Source organism: Taudactylus pleione, unplaced genomic scaffold, assembly GCF_031769625.1.
Source record: "Taudactylus pleione unplaced genomic scaffold, aTauple2 ptg000017l, whole genome shotgun sequence".
Lineage (NCBI taxonomy): Eukaryota > Metazoa > Chordata > Amphibia > Anura > Myobatrachidae > Taudactylus > Taudactylus pleione.
Window position 1 is genome coordinate 11,517,337 of NW_028284419.1, and position 19,059 is coordinate 11,536,395.

At 43.7% G+C, this 19,059-nt stretch overlaps 1 protein-coding gene across 1 annotated transcript; it reads left to right on the forward strand.

Moving 5' to 3' along the window:
- Positions 1 to 774: 774 nt before the first annotated feature.
- PRDX6 (peroxiredoxin 6) lies at positions 775 to 17,773 on the forward strand. The gene is made up of 5 exons (XM_088482188.1): positions 775 to 1,109; positions 5,310 to 5,466; positions 12,907 to 13,053; positions 13,159 to 13,305; positions 17,188 to 17,773. The coding sequence occupies exons 1-5, from the start codon at positions 1,018 to 1,020 to the stop codon at positions 17,317 to 17,319; spliced, it is 675 nt and encodes a 224-aa protein (XP_088338314.1). The 5' UTR covers positions 775 to 1,017; the 3' UTR covers positions 17,320 to 17,773.
- The last annotated feature ends 1,286 nt before the right edge of the window (positions 17,774 to 19,059 follow it).

Below are 19,059 nucleotides of genomic sequence, written 5' to 3' on the forward strand. Positions count from 1 at the left end.
CAATTTTCCTGTTTATTATCATTTTTACTTGTAGCTTTCTCCTCTTGTATGGTAAAGACTAGTTCCACTTCAGTTATTGTATCTGGAAGTGACGTGCACTGAGGGCGGAAGTGTAGTTTCCTACCCACACAGTGCACCAAAATAAGAAAGTTAACCCCTCGTGGGCTCGCTTCGCTCACCACGCTTCGGGCACGGTGGCTCGCCACATGGTTATATTCCCCCTTGGATTGTAGGGAATGACGTTGGACACTGCTGATGACGTCATGATCAATCTATGGAAGGGGATCTAGCTGTTACCCTTCTTTTATCCCCAGCATCTCCTGGCTGCCCCTATCTCTTCCCTGGCCCTTCCTCATGAGGCCATGGCCCTTTTTCAGGTGCACTATTTTATGTCCCTATTTAAAAAAATGGGAGGGGGCCCAATGCTCTCTGTGGCACAAGGCACCAAAAAGTCTAGTTATGGCTCTGGCGATATCTACACTAATCAGGGGCACCGCTGGGGAAAATAGGATGAAGCAGCTACACGAATAGACGCCTTGATTTAGATATTACTGTTATTCCATGGAAAATAAACGAAGACAAATTTGTTCTAGTCATGATGGATTAGGTAAGTGCATGGTTACACTGACAGCGCATTTCCCTTCAGCACGAGTTCCCCATCATCAGGGATATTTGCCAACCAGCAACTTGTTTTCCTTCCCACGTTCGCTAGTGACGCTCAAGATAAGCAACAAGAATTGTAAACTGCGATCACTGACGTCACTCTGACTGAGAGACTGAAGGTCAGGAGCAGCGCCGGCCGGGATCATCTCCCCGCCTTTATTCTCCATCTCCCCGTAACCTGCATAACCTAGCCGGGCCCTCTCTCCTGCTCACAGGGACTCCTCCCCTCCCTTCACAGTTACGCCCATTAGAGCGCTCTGTCTAATTGTTACCACAACCAGCGGCCCGGGTGTGTGACTGTCTACTATATACCAGTCTGCTCTGCTACGTGCTGAGTCCCGTCTGACAGCAGCCATGCCTGGGTTACTGCTGGGTGACTGCTTCCCGGACTTTGAGGCCGACACCACGATCGGCAGGATCAAATTCCATGAGTTCCTGGGTGACGCGTGAGTCCTTATACATTACTATGATTGTATGTGTGTGTATATATACATATATATATTACATTACAGTAAGCTACATGATGGTTTGATTCCGTGTTGTATATATTTAAGTGTATGGAGGCTGGGGCTTGTAGTTCTCCAGCAGTTGGAGCTATGTGAGTTGCCTATCTGAGCGCTTGCATGCTTACCATGTACTAACCTCCCCCCCTCTCCTTTCATATCTCATGGTCACACAGCCAAGTCCTAGTGTCACTAACGACTAATCTCTGTACTTCCTGATCTCTCCTGTTAGTATAAACCCACTAGATTCTAGAACAATCTCTATGTAGTGCAGCTATTGTGCTTCGCTTTCTACGGGCTAATGTGCACCAGGCCAGAATTATTACAATCACTAATATGGTTTTGAGCATGATATAAAGTTTTTAATGACCATATGGGAGCTTGTTTCAGAAAATAATTATAGCTTACAACAATACTCCTCTCCTAAATGCTTTGTATGTAAGTATTTTAAAATAATTACCTCTTTTAGTTGCATGAATAATCTTGTCCAAAAAAATAATTGTTTAACTAACATTGTTTACATCCTACAATTGTTCTCTAATAACTGGTGACCGATTGATCACATTTATTGTGATGTTTTTGACTTGTCAGTATCACCACATATACAGTAGGTGTGCCCTATGTTACGGTAATTTAAGTTAAAAACACTTGTTTGTGTGAGCTGCACTTACAGGTGTGTCTTATTAGCTGAGTGGTTACGGTTGCTTCTACCTTAAAGTGAGTCCAGTTTAGGGACCACTTGGTGGGACATGAATGCTGCTGTTTGTGTTCATAGTCTGTTAGGCTTTGGGGTAACTGTCAGCGTGTACAGTACCGATGGAGCCGCTTTTTCCATCCAGTTATGCCTGCAGCTTTTGTGGGACTTAACTACAGTCAAACTATGTTCCTGTGTGTTTCCACTTATTAAACCTAATTGGAGAGCATTATTTGTGGGCTGGTGATCCACCTGATTTTAAGTAGGTAGCTACAGTCAGGTAGGGCTGTCCTAGTTTCTGCACCTGCTGCATTAGCATATTAGTTATACAGTATTGCACATTCGCTTCCCTGCGTCCTCTGAATCGGGCCCCAAATTAATCATGCACGCAGAGAGAGACAATTTCACTGGGCGTTTGAGTGATAAAGAGGATGGCTAGCCATACAAGGGTATGTCATGGTCAGCGACCGTTCTCTTGCCGAAATTGTAATGACACCAGTGGCCGTGTTCAGATAGACATTCTGTGCTCCATAGAGCTGGTGCAATGTTTGATGGTGTCTTAAGCTCAGCGGCAGATTAGAGCTTCAGCCCGTTGGTGTCTCTGTACAAATACCAAAACGGCATTGGCAAAAAGACGCAGTAGTGGCTGCAATAGCATACACCTCTGAATCAGGCCCCATGTGTGATAGACGTGGGTGGAACTTTAGAGGTGTGTGTGTATATATGCAGGATGAAGGGACTTAAACTTGCAGTGGGGAATAACATTTGTTTTTAAATTAGAGGGCTAGCATTGAATTGCAAAGAACTTTGATGAATGACCTTTAGAAAGTCACTGAACAGTAACGAAATGCGTTGGTGATACCTGCACATGGATTGTATTTTTGCAACACTGATGTCACATCGCATGCAGTCTGGACCAAAGACTCAACGGCTTGGACACTAGGAGATCGGCTGACACTGATCACCGCTAAGTTACAGCTCCCTTATTCCGTTTTTCATAGTATACTTTTTAGCAAAGGGGCTATAAACATTGGACTGTGTGAATTGTCTATCTTCAGTTTACTTTGTTTACAGAGCACAATTTTTAGTCTGGCATTTTAGCTTTTAGATCTTAGGTTTTGGGATTTTTTTGTAACAAGCACTTTCATTTTATATTAGATGAACGAGGTTCTGGGTGCAGGTTCACTTTTTAGTTTTATAACATTAAACTTTTTTTTTTTTTTTCCCTTTTATTAACGTTTGATCTAATTTAACCTTATGCACTGAGACGAGCATTGGCATGGAATGTAAAAATGTCATCCAGTCAGTTTAATGAGGGAGAGGTGCTTGATTTGGCCTGCAGCGTTTTCCATGTGAGACTGCCCTTGTCCTACCCAGTTACATATAGGGCAAACTTAATAGCGGTTTTGCAAAAAGGCAAGTTCTTTGGCAATTTGTGTGGACACCTTTTTGATTTACTAAACCCAAAGTTGTTCATAATTACGGTTTGAAACTACATGCCAAAATACCACCAGAAAGGTTGCTGCTATTTCCTATGTGGCTAAAGGACCTCTGTGACGTATCCACCACGTGACCGCTGCAGGAGGCTGGACCGCTCCTGCGTTACCATCCACTAGGGCATAGAGGGGGAATAAATATTTGTGGTAAGCGCAGTGAGCCACCGTGCCCGAAGCGTGGCGAGCGTAGCGAGCCCGCGAAGGGACACTTTTGGTCCCCCGTTAGCATCCCAGCCCCTCCCCCTTTCAGGCCGGGTCACGTGGGTGTGATGTCACAGGTCCATCAGCCTTGTATAGTCTAGACCTAACCCCACCAGAAAGGCCAGATTTTCTATTGGCACCTCTGATGGTGATATTGCTGAAAGCAAATGCTGTTTGAGCTTTCCTGGCTGTCAGAAACTTATTTTGTGATGAAGTGTGTTGCATGCTGAGAAGCATTAATGGGTACAGTGTGATACTGTCATCATTTGATTGATGTGCCTATATAATTTATTTCTGAATAAAGGTATTGTGTAAGTACATATTATACATCTATGTTTTATATAGTTCTGTGTTCACATTGAATACTTGCTTCTGGGCAGTGCTTTTTATAAACCTTATTAAGAAACCTTCAGTGTGGCTGTAGACAAAAGGTTGACATAATGTTGATAGTTATGTCAGGCAACATGTGGAAATTCTCAGAATGTTGTCAGGTTAAATGTGAACATTAGGTTCAGGCTGCAGGTGTGGGGTTAGGCGCTAGGGGAGAAATACTCACTGGAGGCCTGGAGGATCGCAGCTCTGACCTGGAAGTCAGTCGCATGACCGCCGGGACCCAGAAGCCGCTGCAGCCATCAGGAGCAGGTAAGTCTTAGTGTTCATCCTGGGTCCGGCAAGCATGTGCACGGCATCTGTTCACCAATGCTGAACGCTGCACTGCATTCCCTGACTTGACTGAGAGTATGTACTCAAATGGGCAAATTTTTTTTTTTTTTTTTTTTTCTTAAATTCTCAACACCACTAAAATCCACTTTGAGGCTCTTGCATTAGCATCAATCTACCTGTCCAAAACTGTAACAGGCAAGATTTTATGTATAGGTTTTCATATAAAAAAAAGTGCACTTGAAAATGTATGAATGAAATGCATATAATGTGTAAGAATATTAACATACCATTTTGAAAACTAGGCAACATTCAACATCAAAAGAGGGGACACAGGACTGGGATGCACAGTAGTTCCCAGAAGATTGTACAATAGCAGAAAATAACAAATACTTTCACTATATTTTCCAGTCATCTCTTTGCATAACATATTGCGTTTCTGAATAACTAGAGGACTTTGATTCCGTTGTTTATAGCTCCTGTCTAAACTATTCACTTGTCTGCATGAACAGCCCCATACTGGTTGTGATGGCTTCATCCTCAAGCCCTAATGCATGGGATTAGCCACTCCCTTGCTAAATCCCAGGCATGTCCAGCCCCAAAGCCCTACTCTATGCGGATTTCTGCTAGCACCTCAGGAGGTTGCAAGCAGAAATCCTTGTAGAGTAGGGCTTTTGAGGCTGTTCCAGTGCTGTGCACTTAGCATGGGAGAATCCCCTTAACATGAGTAATCCCAAGCATTAGGCTGCGAGAATGCGGCCATCACAACCAGCACGGGGTTGCATATGCAAACAATTGATTTAGCTCCCGGACACTTTAGACAGGAGCTAATTTTCTCAAACAATTGAATCGCCCCCTTAGATGGCATCAGTGTTTAACTGTCGTAGTGCTAAGGCATGACAATACTTGTATTGAGGGCTGGTGTGAAAGAAAAAAGAAAAAAATCCTGCAATTATTTATGGACCCTGTTCCTCCATAAGGCCAAGCGGTGAAATATCTTTTTTTTATTATTATTATTATACATGTAGGAACCAGGTATCTGGTGAGATTTCCCCTATTTAACTGCTGCATATTATTTTTACTTTGTTGCAGATGGGGTGTCCTTTTCTCACACCCGAGGGATTATACGCCAGTGTGCACCACAGAGCTGGGACGGGCAGTAAAATTAGCGCCAGAATTCAAGAAACGCAATGTTCGCATGATCGCTCTGTCCATAGATTCTGTGCCTGACCATCTTGGCTGGAGCAAGGTAAATATTACATTGGCTGTTGGCCGAGACAAGCTGCTGGAAGAGGGTGGTAGGCAGGGACTTATGAATTCTTACCTATATCTTTCACTGGTCCTTGCACTAGAATGTTGGTGCACATGTATGACAAGACAATAAGTCAAAAGCCTTCAGTTGTTACATGTTGAGATGCTCAACAAAGTAATGTTTGTAAATGAAGAAACACAATAACAATCTGCAAATAACATCTGCTCAGCAACAATGGCACAACGTTATAAATGTAAAGTACACCTTGCAACATTTGATTTTATCTGCTTATTTCTACTTCAGGTTCCATAGGAGGTCCACAGGTAACTTTGGAGTATAGGTGATGCAGGGTCATCCGGGCACCACTCAGTTAAATTCTTCTCCCAGGATGCATCGGGGCCTACCCCGCACCTAGGCCGGGAGCTCCTCAGTTTCATTAGGTGCCTGGCCAGAGTCGGTCACTGAACACTCAGTGGGGCTGTTTGGTGCAAACAGCCCTGAAGTTCTTCATTATATGCAGTAGTGCAGACAGTCCAGTGGAAGTTCGCACTGCTGTGTCTTCATCCCACCGGTGCTGGGTCGCTGGTACTGATCCGTGCTTCGCAGCTGGCCTCTGAGGTTTCAGCTGGCAGAGACCTCGGAGGTTCCCTAGACTGCGGCTGGACAACGGGGACGCAGGTAAGCAACACCCGCCGCGGTGGTGCGTACCGATGCGCAGTCTTTTCCCTCCAGGGCTGGGGACTCCCTGGGGTTGACAGTAAGTGTGGCCAGACACTGAGACACTAAGCCGCTTGGGACATCGGCCTGGAGTTTGCGGTTATACTCCAGTGTCCTGGGGGTTAAATGCTGGCCAGGGGAGGTTGCTTTCCCTGTCTTTCAGGCTGCTCCTCCCCGCTGTACAGAGTCTTTCCATTGTGGTCTGCCTAAAACTTGACAGCTTCCGCCTTCCGGCTCCACCCACAACGAGTGCTTCTCCTCGCGTTGCAGATCTCAGAGGGCAGTGTGGAGCACGGGTCCCCCTACATACCTTTCACCCTTCGGGTGGTTAGTGTAGCACTTTTGTCCTATTAGACGCATAAAATAAGTCTTTATAGTTGACCAGTAAGTGCCATTTAAATGCAGCTATTGTTATGTATTCTGCATTTGCCTGTGACTGTATGCTAGCTCTGTCTGTCTGAAATGTCTTCTTTCAACTGTCAGTGATTTTTCTGCTATCCCTGTACTTTTGTCCTATTTTGAGCCATAAGCACTGGTGTTGTGCGGGTGCGGTTAATCACAAGGGTGTGGCCCTTTTTCAATCACAGCTATTGAGTAGTAATCCTCTTCACTATGTCTGGTAGTGAGAGTGATATATCGATTCGTCTTCCTAATAGACTGCTTTGCAGGAAATGTACAGCCGTTTTAAAGGAAGGAGTCATAGTTTCTAAAAAATTATGTCTGCGGTGTTATGCCCCTTCAGCTTTGTCTGCGGCTTTTGAAGTACAGCAGCCACAGCCAGAGAACTATGAGGGACTAACAACTACTAGACTGCTTTGCAGCAAATGTGCAGTAATTTTAAAGACAGATATCTGAGGTGGTATGTCTGCGTTATTTACCCCCGGTTTTGTCTGCGGCCTCTGACGCGTGCAGCCAGGAAACCATGTTTCAGGGGGACAGAAAACTAATAGACTGCATTGCTAGAAATGTACAGCAGTTTTAAGAATAGGAGACATAATCTCTGAACAGTAATGTATGCAATGTTATACCCCTCAAGCTTCCTCTGCGACTCTTGCCGCAAAACAGCCGCTACCAGGGGACTATGTTTCAGGGGTACTGACAAAGATGGCAGAACGTCTTTTGCCAGCCCAGGTCTTGCTGCAGATATGTACCCACACAGGTTCTACACCCACAGTGGATTAACAGTTCCCGCGGCATTACAAGGTACAACCGAGGTGCGGCAGGTTAACGCACCTAGCACTAGACCTAGGAAAAGGGTCAGGTGGCCCTCACAGGCCAATCTATATGAGGATGTAACATCAGATGAGGATCTACTCCCTGATGAGTCCGACATTGAGTCCCCTCCTCAGGAAGTGCATGTCAAGTCAAGTTTAAATATTACTGGGCTAATACAGGCTGTTAAAGCAGTCCTGATTAGTGAGGAGGATGAGCCTCCCGCGCCTAAATCTAGACATGCATATTTTCTGGAAGGAAAGATGATTGAACATTGAGAATGCGTGGAAAATACCAGGGAAGCGTTATCAGCTGCAGAGAGGTATCTGGCCTCAACGTACCCATTTTCTGACAATTATTTATCCAAATGGGAAACTCCACCGGTTGTGGATTTGCATATTACACGCTTATTGAAGAGCGCTTCTCTTCCGATGCCTTCCATGTCGTCTCTAAAGGATCCTACAGATAAGAGAATAGAGAGCTGCCTATTCCCTTTCCGGGGCTGCATGCAGACCAGCTATGGCTATTTGCTGGGTGGTTCGAGCCATGGAGCTTTGGGCTAACAGTCTGGAAGAATCCTTAGCCTCTAATGCTACCAGGGAACAGCTGGACTTAGTGGGGAATCTTCGAGATTCCTCTAAATATATAAATAAGGCAGCCTTAGACATTGGTTTGCTACAGGCCAGGGTTTCTACAGCAGCTCGACGATCCCTGTGGCTCCGTTCTTGTACAACGGATGCTGAATCCAAGAAGGGGCTGGAGGGTTTACCTTATGATGGAAAGCTCTTGTTTGGCTCCGAGTTAGCCAAAATTGTCAGTAACTTGGCTACAGCCAGAACAGCTTGTTTGCCTTCAGCTCCAACCACTTCAGGGACTTGGACTCTGTCTGTTAGAAACTTTCGGCCTTCGGACAAAGCCCGGCCTCAGACCTTTCCCAGGCCATCTAATACCAGAAGAGCGGCCTTGGAGTGCCAGGCATCCAGCTCTCAAGCCTGATAAGCCCTCCGCCTGACGGGTTGGGCCTCATCCTGGGGGGTCCCAGGGTGGGAGGCTGACCTTTTCAGTTCACCCAGGGCTACCATGCTTGCCTGGGTGAGAGAGTTAGTCTCTCTGCGGATTGCGCTTTCTTTTCATAAAGCTGATTTCCTCATCATATTCTCTGTATAAAGACTTAAGAGGCTGATACTTCACGGAGGGTCTGTGAAGTCATAGTCGGACAGCGCCACAACAGTGGCTTATTTAGCTAGTAACCCAAAGCAGAGTAGCAATGACAGAGGGGTCTTGCACTCTGACATTGGGGTGGAGTTCATACTAGGAGGCTGAATGGTTAGAGGGATTCTTCAGCCATCAGAACATACATTCAGGTGAATAGACTCTTCACCTGGTAGGGTTTCAGCTCCTAGTGGACAGGTGGGGGTCTGCCAGAAGCGGACCTCATGTGTCCAAGATCATTAGGGCTCTCCATTTGAACCACATATTAGTGGATTTCAAATGGTTTACTGACCGCAGGGACAGGGCAGTGTTGTAAACTTGCCCTGGGTTCCTTTCTAAGGTAGTCTTTAATTTTTAACTTTAATGCAGAAATTATTGTGACAGACTCATTTGTTTTAGGACCTACCCCCAGGATTCATGGGGATCGTATCAGTTCTTTTTCTGAAATTCAGACTCCTTGTTTATTCTTCTTTAGTTTGCACAAGAGAGAATGGCCAGTTAAGCTACATTTAAGCCATATATTTTGGTAGGATGGCCACGTGGTTTGTTATTCAGACCACTCAGGATGCTCCCCCTCGGGCGGTGGATTCTCCTTTATGTACAGGAGCCTGTGGACCTCCTATGGAACCCGAAGTAGAAAATAAGAGAGCTGGTAAGAACTTATCCACGTTATCTCTATTTCTACGAGGACCACAGGGCACCTGCCCTCACGCACCTGTGCTTCACATGGGCTTCGCTCAGGTCTCCGGTTTTTCTGTCTTCTCCTGTGTGAGAATGTACTTCTTCAGTGTTCCAGACCTCCCTCTCCCTCCCTCCCCCCCCCGGGTTGTTGCGGAACTGAGGGGATCCTGGGGTCGGGGTATAGGGGAAGGTCCCGGTGCATCCTTGGAGAAGAATTTAACTGCTTGGTGCCCGGATGACCCTGCATCACCTATACCCCAAGGTTACCTATGGACCTCGTAGAAATAGAGATAACGAGGGTAAGTTCTACCTTATAAAAATAAGAAGTGCAGTCCTATGGACTATTGTGCCTTATTTTTGAGTCTGCATATACTGTAAGTGGTTCAGTTGGGCACTGACCCATGTGTCTGATGCTTGCAATGTACAGTGACCATAGGGATAACCGATTCTTGTACTTGCCATTGTATTCAGAATTTTTTTTGTTTTTAAATGTTCAAGATTACATGCTTGGTCACATGGGTGTTTCAGAATGCTCCAATTTCCTCACCATAAAACTGTCAGTCAGTCAGTCAGCACAACATAGAAATGAATGGAGGAAGCTGATTAAGCCTTGGTGACTTAAGTTTTAAGTCACAGGATGCAGCTCTTTCCTGGTGAAAAAATTGCACCACTCTCTGACACGTGTTGCCTGGCCATACAGGGGGTGTCCACACACATCTATCCTTTGTGCGCTACAAGTTGCGTTACACAACAGTTTGAGCACCGTGCGACTCGCCAGTGCCGAGCGTATTTTCGTGTGACTTTATCCCTTCAAATGTGTCTTATTCCCAAAGCGATACAAATAGGGCAGACGAGCTGATTAAAACATGTGGAATGCCTATATTCTGTGTGCGGTTGCGGTTCTATCTGCATACGATACGGTCAGCAGCTATGACACAAACGCGTAGCATTTCACATGCAGATGCAGTCGCACACAGAATGGCAAATCATGACTAGAAGGGATGTTTATAGCGCAAGAAGGCTTAGGGGTATGTAGGAAGGATCGGTGCCAATTTGGATAATACATTTTTTAAGTGTTTAGTGGGCTAATACTTTTTGCTCAGGAATAATAGCTGACAAAGGTTTGACACTGGGCTATATACAGCATTGCTCTGTGAGTTTAATGCTCCAGCCCTTCTAACACTGCAGCCAGTTCCCTGAGCTCCTTACCTCTGCACTTTGAGCTTCTGTCCGGGTAGCACGCGCCGTTCTCTTCTCATGCAGGCTCCCCTGCATCAGACTGTCTCTCTGCCAGTACTCTGTGTGCCCCTACACAGACTACACAAAGAGCTTCTCTGCATGCGCCGATGCTCCCAATGCGGCCTAATTGGAGCTGAGCTCCGACCGCGGCTGTTATTGCCAGCAGAGGCTGTCTGTGTAAAGCTGGCTAAGCCACTAAGGTGAATGCACAGCCTAGGGAGGAGGCTCTCTTTGTAGTGCTGCCCGGGAAAGGGGGCGGACTGTTTGTGTACTGTGGCACTGAGGGAGTGCCCGGCCTGGTCGGGGAGTCTGTGTAGTGCCCAGCCCGGAAGGGGAAGGGTGGTGGGATGACTGTGTAAGCCATTGAGGGGAGTGCTGGCATGGCCATGTGCCAGCCCAGTGGGAACTGTCCCAGTCTACGAGCTGGTCAATCCGCCCCTGCTTGTGACTAGCTGTAGTAAACATAATGAACACCTTACATATTTGTGTTTTCATAGTAATGTGTATTATCAGTGATGTTGCAGCAAAATTGTTTACCAGTTATTTATATTGCTCACACCTCTTTTTTTGCATTGCTTTACAGTGAATATTTAGCCCTTCACATCAGTCCCTGCCCCCAGAAGAGCTTACAACCTATATTCCCTACCACATACATACACACTAGGGTTTGTTTTTGTCAAGAGCCAATTAACCTACCAGTATTTTTTTGGGTTGTTGGAGAAAACTGGAGTATCTGAAGAAAACCCACGCAAGCATGCGGGGAATATACAAACTCCACACAGTTATGGTGCATACACATGGTCAGATTTTTCTTCAGATCTGAACTATTAACTATTTCAAAAATCGTTCAATCATTCATATCTGAAGGAAAATCTGACATGTCTGAACGATGCGTGTTCCCGATGGTCAGATAATGATATCTGACATCTGATGTGTTTGCAGTCTGTTTTTGGATGATTTCAGTCATTTTTAATGCAGTCAAAAATCGTTCATAGTTCAAATCATTTGCAAAATCTTTCAAATCGTTGGTCATATTGTTCATCTGACACATCTGACAGTGTGTATGCTCCATTAGGTCCTTGGTGGGAAGCAAACCTAGGACCTCAGAGTTGTAAGGCAGTAATGCATGCCATATCCTAGGAATAGGCTTGGCTAAATATCATCACTCAATGAGGTCTGCTAGTGTCCAACACAGGCATCATAAACTAGTTAATGATATGCAAGTGGTGGGTACAAGACCATTCTATGTAGAAATTAGTCCCAACTAATGAGCATGCATAACATTCTTTCATCCATTCTTTGGAGTGTGTAATATATATATATATATGTATATATATATATATATGTATGTATGTATGTATGTATGTACGTTGCCTGGTATTTATAAGAATGCTTGCTTGTTTCCACACGAACAGTGTGACAAACTTCCCCATCAACAGTGCTAAGGTCTCCGAAGGCAGTAGGTCCTGTAACGGTGTAAAGCAAACTTCGGAGATGGAAGCATTAAAAATTTGTAGGATGTACACTGTAAACACGGCCAAGAGCTTCTGATACCAGGATAACCATCTACAGCGACTCCCTGTTTTCTGTGCAGAAAAACTTTGGGAGAAGCATTCCATGTGTAATATTTTGGCAACTCACAGTACAGCAGGGTCCTTGCTAAGTTGTCATTTTGACACAGCTGGAAGAAAGAAGTAAATGTTGTTGCATAATTTGATATAGTCAGAGAGCTGAGAATGCTGGCAAAGCTTGCTAAAGCTCTCTTCGATAATAACATTAGAGTCATATCAAAACACGACAACACAAAACGCTCGCTCCGAGTCCCTACCCATATGCTGTGAGGCTCCACAATGAGCGTCCAGCAAAAATTATGGTTTTAGATTAATTAAAAATGAATAGTAATTCATTTTGATTAAAAAAAAAATTTTTTAGTTACCTCCGCCGTGTTTTAATACGCTGGTATGTAAAATGTCACAATCTTCGCTTGTAAACTGTGGATTTGTATACAAAGACAGAAGGACAAATTTTCGCTTTGATATAGTAGAGAAGATAGAATAGAAAAAATAGTAGATAGGCTAAATCCTTTTTTAATTCCGTACCTGACCTGTAGAGGGCGAATGCTATGCAAAAATTGTGGTTTTTCATCAATTAAAAATGAACAGTCATTTTGATTTCAAATTTAGTTGCCTCCACTGTGTTTTAATACGCTCATATGTAAAATTTCACTATCGTGGCTTGTAAACTGTGGATTTGTATAGAAAGACGGTGTGTATTAATAATAATAAAAAATAAATAATTGTGTATTAATCCATTTATGCAGAGTAAGGTGTGTGTGTGTGTGTGTGTGTTTTTAAAATAATGCTTTCTCACCTGCAGGACATAAATGCATACAACTGTGATGAGCCCACGGAGACTCTACCCTTTCCAATTATTGCAGATCCCAAACGGGATCTTGCTGTGCAACTAGGTATGCTGGACCCTGATGAGAAGGACAATGAAGGGATGCCGGTCACTGCACGATGTGTGAGTATCTGAGTTGAGTGAGTCGCTTAATGTACAAGAGTTGATTTTAAAAGCAAATTGTAAGAAATTGAATGAACCAGATTTCTCTCTTCTGTATTGTCTCAGGTATTTATTATTGGCCCAGATAAGAAAATGAAGTTGTCAATACTGTATCCAGCAACGACCGGTAGAAATTTTGATGAGATATTGAGAGTAGTGGACTCCCTTCAATTGACGTCACACCACAACGTTGCAACTCCTGTGGACTGGAAGGTATGATGCTGGGGATTAGTGGCTAAATTTTTTTAAAAATTTTGGTTGTGAATGAAAGGGGTTTAATTAGCAACAGCTTGTAAAAGCCACGGCTTCCTGGTCTGTTTGTGCCCAAATTTTAAAAGGGCAGTGCTATTAATAGCTAAACGCCCTATGTTTTTGTTATCAAAAGCATTTCACATTTAAATGTTGGGCTTGAACAATCGGCGAAGCAGTGGCTTTTATAAACTACCCCTTGGTGAATAAACCCTTAAGGGTTAATGTTTCAGGTGGGTTATGTTGCCAATATTTTCCCAAATACCTTAGTAGTATCAACAATATGCCCATACTGTTTAAAGGAGGAAAAATAAAAACTTTACTAACAAATTGTTAATTGGCTTAAGATGCCCATCCACTAGCAGACCTCAAAAGGACTGCACGATTACGACATTGTAATCGTGCAGTCGTTTGTCAGTCTGTGCTGTGCCTACACTGAACGAGCAGTCATTCAGGGTAGGCACATCAATCATCTGCAAACATGCTGAACCTGACTTTGTCAGGTTGTCCAGCATGTTTGCCCGATGATAGATGTCTAAACGACCAGCGGGAGCGAGCATCGTTGGTCGTTTTAGACCTCTTTGCAAACGATTTAACGATATTGTTATCGTTCAATCGCTCAATTTAATCTTCTAGTGGATGGGCACCTTTTAAGGTGCCCATCCACTAGAAAATTAAATTGAATGATAACAATATCGTTAAATCGCTTGCAAATTGTTTGCAAAAATGTCTAAAACGACCAGCGGTGCGCGCTCCCGCTGGTCATTTAGACGTCTATAATTGGGCAAACATGCTGGACAACCTGACAATAACGTCAGGTTCAGCATGTTTGCAGATGATTGATGTGCCTACCCTGAACGAGTAGTCATTCAGTGTAGGCACAGCACAGACTGACACGATTACAATGTCGTAATTGTGCAGTTGTTTTGAGGTCTGCTAGTGGATGGGCAGCATTAATCCAAGCAAATGCTATATTGCTTATATCGGTGGTTCTCAAACACTGTCCTCAGGACCACACACCGTTCACATTTTCCAGATCACCCAGCAGGTGCACAGGTGTATTCATTACTCGCTGACACACATTTTAAAAGATCCACAGGTGGAGCTAATTATTTCACTTGTAATTCTGTGGGGTTACCTGGAAAAAATGCACTGTTTTGGGGTCCTGAGGACAGAGTTTGAGAACCTGTGGCTTATATGTTCTATATTGCTTATAATATGGATACTATTATATGGATGATCCAAGATAGAATTAATTCTTTGTGAAAGCCTCCCACCTTTGTTCCCCCACAACTCACACACAATACTGTGCACAAGTTTTAGGCAGGTGTGGAAAAATGCTGCAAAGTAAGAATGCTTTCAAAAATAGAAGTGTTAATAGTTTATTATCAATTAACAAAATGCAAAGTGAATGAACAGAAGAGAAATCTAAATCAAATCAATATTTGGTGTGACCACCCTTTGCCTTCAAACCGCATTGATTCTTCTAGGTACACTTGCACAAAGTCAGGGATTTTGTAGGATTATAGTCTATGATTGGATAATCATACACCTAATGGGTGATAATGATCATCATTTTCATATGTAGTTTAAAACTGTATACAATCAGGAAGCCGGCTGCCTTAATACCGGCAGCCGGCTTCCCGACTGTATTATCCCGGCGAGGGTGAAATGCTGGGCGTCTAGATGTAGACGCCTGACATTTCCCCGACGCCGGGAGACAGGCGCCTGGCATCCCGACCGAAGGGATACTTAGGGACGATCGGGATTTCCAGCGCTGTCGGGCTTCCGCTGCCGGGCACTCTGCTGTGGTTGGCCAGGCGCTGCTGGGAATCGAACCGCCGGCGATGCAGCTGGTGGTATTTCATACCGATTCCGTTTAAAACAGTCATTAACTGAAACAGAAACAGTTGTGTAGGAGGCTTAAAACTGGGTGAGAAACAGCCAAACTCTCAAAAGTGAGGTTGTGTATGACTGTTTCATGTCACAGTTCATACACCATGGCAAGACTGAGCACAGCAACCATACTCAAGGTAGTTATACTGCATCAGCAAGGTCTCTCCCAGGCAAAGATTTCAAAGCAGGCTGGGGTGCAAAGAAACTTGTAACGTTGGGACCTTTATAAGCAGTGGTCGGCAAGGAAACTTGTTGCATAAGATGAAAGACACAACATGTTTCCTTTCCTTCGAAATCTGAAGATGTCCAGCAGTGCCATTAGCTGAACTAGCAGAAACCAGTGGGATCCAGGTTAACCCATCTACTGTTCGGAGAAGTCTGGCCAGAAGTGGTCTTCATGGAAGAATTGCAGGCACAAGGCCATACCTTTTTGATGTGGAAACCAGGCCAAACAACTCAACTATACACGAAAACACAGAACTGGGATGCAGAAAAATGGCAGCAGGTGCTCTGGACTGAGTCAAAATGTGAAATATTTGGCTGTAACAAAAGGCAGTTTGTTCGCCGAAGGGCTGGAGAGCGGTACAATGAGTGTCTGCAGGCAACGGTGAAGCATGGTGGAGGTACCTTGCATGTTTGGGGCTGCATTTTAGCAAATGGAGTTGGGGATTTGATTAATGGTGTCCTCAGTGCTGAGAAATACAAGTAGGCACTTATCCATCATGCAATACCATCAGGGAGGCATCTGATTGGCTCCTAATTTATTCTGCAGCATTTCAACGACCCCAAACATGCAGCCAATATCATTAAGGACCATCTTCAGTGTAAAGAAGAACAAGGAGTGGAAGTGAAGATATGGCCCCTATAGAGCCCTGATGTCAACATCAGTCTGTCTGGGATTACATGAAGAGACAGAAGGATTTGAGCAAACCTACATCCACAGAAGATCTGTGATTAGTTCTCCAAGATGTTTGGAACAACCTCCCTGCTGAGCTCCTTTAAAAACTGCAACTGTACCTAGAAAAATTGATGCCAATTTAGGTATGTCCCTGGTGGACTTTGCAATGAGTGGTAAACAATTGAAATAAGTGTAATCAAAGTGGGCAGCAATTCTGCAATCAATGCTGTTTATCTTGCTGGTGGTACACTATTGGTGTTTCAGTCTAATCATAAGACTTATGTGGGGTACACACTTGTCTGACGTTGCTACAAGCTGGCTGACCCAGTAACCAATTTTTTCGTAAGCATACACACTTGCCAATCGGGTGCACGATATACCTGGACAGACATCACAACTGGGTAGGCATTTAAATATGCCTGTCCAGTCGTGATGTCATTGTAGCTGTTTCCTGCGGGCAGCATATATGGGTTGGTCGTCTGTACATACACACAGATGTGATGCATATAGCGCTTAGATATATCGCACCTGTCGTGCAGAATGACCAATGCAATATATCTGTTAAAGACGTTGTTCACAAATGTGTATTAGTCAGCCGATGCACTGAACAATATATTGTTTGTCTGCTATACGAAGGATATACCGTGTAGTGTCTTCCCAGCATTATTTGCTACAAATAGAAAGATAGAAAGCCCTATTTGATTTGAGGGGTGGGAGACACTTGAACATACATAGGGGTTTATTTATGAAGCCTTGGATGGAGATAAAAAACCAGCTCCTAACTGTCATTTTTCAAACACAGCCTGTGACATGACAGTTAGGAGCTGATTGGCTGGTATTTTATCTCTGTTCACTTTATCTCCATCCAAGGCTTTGTAAATAGACCCCATAATTTGAAATTGGTCTTGAGATGAATATATTTAACTAAAGTTGGTCATGTAGAAGTTACCATAACAATTTCCAAGCTCTGGCACAGGATTACCTTATTTACAGCTTCAATATTGTGCAAAGTAATCCACTGTATATTAAACCCTCCTTTTCTCTTTTTCTAGCTTGGGGACAGAGTTATGGTCCCACCGAATGTTCCCGAGGAAGAGGCTAGCAGAATCTTCACTTGTGGCGTTTTCACCAAAGAGCTGCCTTCTGGGAAAAAATACCTGCGATATACTGCACAGCCAAAATAATGCTGTACCAGAGCTCTCTGCTTGATGGCAAGGAAGAAATTATGCTACTTGGTTTTTGCACACTAAATCTGATTAATCACATATTCTGCTCTGTTTGTTACTGAATAAGTAGAAGAATGTCATTCATATGAACAGTTGAACCTTGAAAAATTTTACACCTATCTAAATTTCCTTTAATGATTCAAATATGACTTTAACTTTCCTATTCTGCACCAAATATTTTGTTTATTTTGGTTCATTGTGCTAGCAGTTGGTACTTCTCAGAAGATTCTCCAATGTTTGGATATTAGTGGCCATAATACAGTGACACAGTGCCTTTCTGACCAAAACCAATGCATTGATAATCAAACACCCTTTATTTCATTTGTTGCATTACGTGAACCTTTAACTTTTGAATCTTCTGGACATCCAGTGGGATTATTCCTGCTGAATAAATTTTCCATGTGAACTCAAACTATGTGCTCATTAGTCAGTGCTAAACCAAAAACCATATGATATGTACAAAATAACTAGTAAGAACAGATTTCTCCTTGGAATAATCTTACTTGCACTTACTTTAGGATCCCTGCTGTTGCCTAATTCCACACACAGAACTGTACTGATTTGAAGGCAGATCTTTCACTGCTCTATAGGAGAGAGCTCTTCATGGTCAAAGAGCCATCAGATTGGGTTGGAGGTCCTCAATCTCTTTTGGAACTGCATGACATAGTGGTTGCTACAAAACCTATTGAGGTGTGTACATAATCCCTCTTGGAAAAATTGCTAAAAAAAAATATATATATATATATTAAAAGGTTGTTTTTTACCTACCCCCATATTCCACAACTGGACTTATGGTAGGTGATTCTATGCTCTGATCATCTGTAGCGTTACAGGTTATGCACAATAGAGACCAATGTTTTAGATGCAGCTCTTTTTCATGACCCAATTATTTTCAGATCTAGAGGAATGCACTGATGTGTATTTATAGACACAAACATTTTTGTGCTTTTATTTATTTTATTTTTTTTTCCAACAAAGCTGACTTAATTTTCTCATAAAGAGCCTGGTTCTGAGTCCCGCGCAAAGTGGCCCCAAGTGCGGACTGCCATGACAGCCAGATATACTACCATATACTAATACAAGACTTGAGTATGGTCACACTGCCCACTGGTTTTTTTTTTTTTTTTTTTCCGTCTACAGCTTCAACCATCAGCATTAATATCTGCACTTACACCTACAGCCCCCATACATCAGCGACTGGGTGTCTCAATTTCCTGATCCCCAGACGCAGGGATCGGGGAAATCCAACATGTGGATTTTCCTTATTGGCCGATCCCTACCAAAATGTGATTGTCTGTCTAATGTGGGATTTTTAACATGAAGAATTTTCCAGATGGATCGTCTATCATCGATGGCCGCCGATAGGCGTTTTCGGTTGGATCAGGGAAATGGCCACGTGATGTTTAGGGCCCTTTACTTATGCTATGTGCAAATGATGTGACAAACTGGCGTCCTTATTGTCACATGAATGCCTCATAAAAAGAATGCAGTCCGGTTACACTCCCACGAAACTAATCTCTTGCGTGTGTTTGCAAGATAGCCGCCCAGTTGCCACCCAGTAACTATTTCATGTTTCAGACAATCGGCGACTCACAGAAAGCCTGAGACAAGGCATCTCTGCATGGTGGGGTGTGTACACAATTTGCTAGAAATCGCTAATTGCGTCTGCTGTTGGATTTGCATGTGACTCTGAATTGG

Bases quoted from the DNA above. Each gene is read 5' to 3' on its own strand.
- PRDX6 (XM_088482188.1), top strand. From the start codon at position 1,018: ATGCCTGGGTTACTGCTGGGTGACTGCTTCCCGGACTTTGAGGCCGAC. The intron at 13,054-13,158 runs GTGAGTATCTGA...GTATTGTCTCAG, and splicing joins TGCCGGTCACTGCACGATGT to GTATTTATTATTGGCCCAGA. The intron at 13,306-17,187 runs GTATGATGCTGG...CTCTTTTTCTAG, and splicing joins CAACTCCTGTGGACTGGAAG to CTTGGGGACAGAGTTATGGT.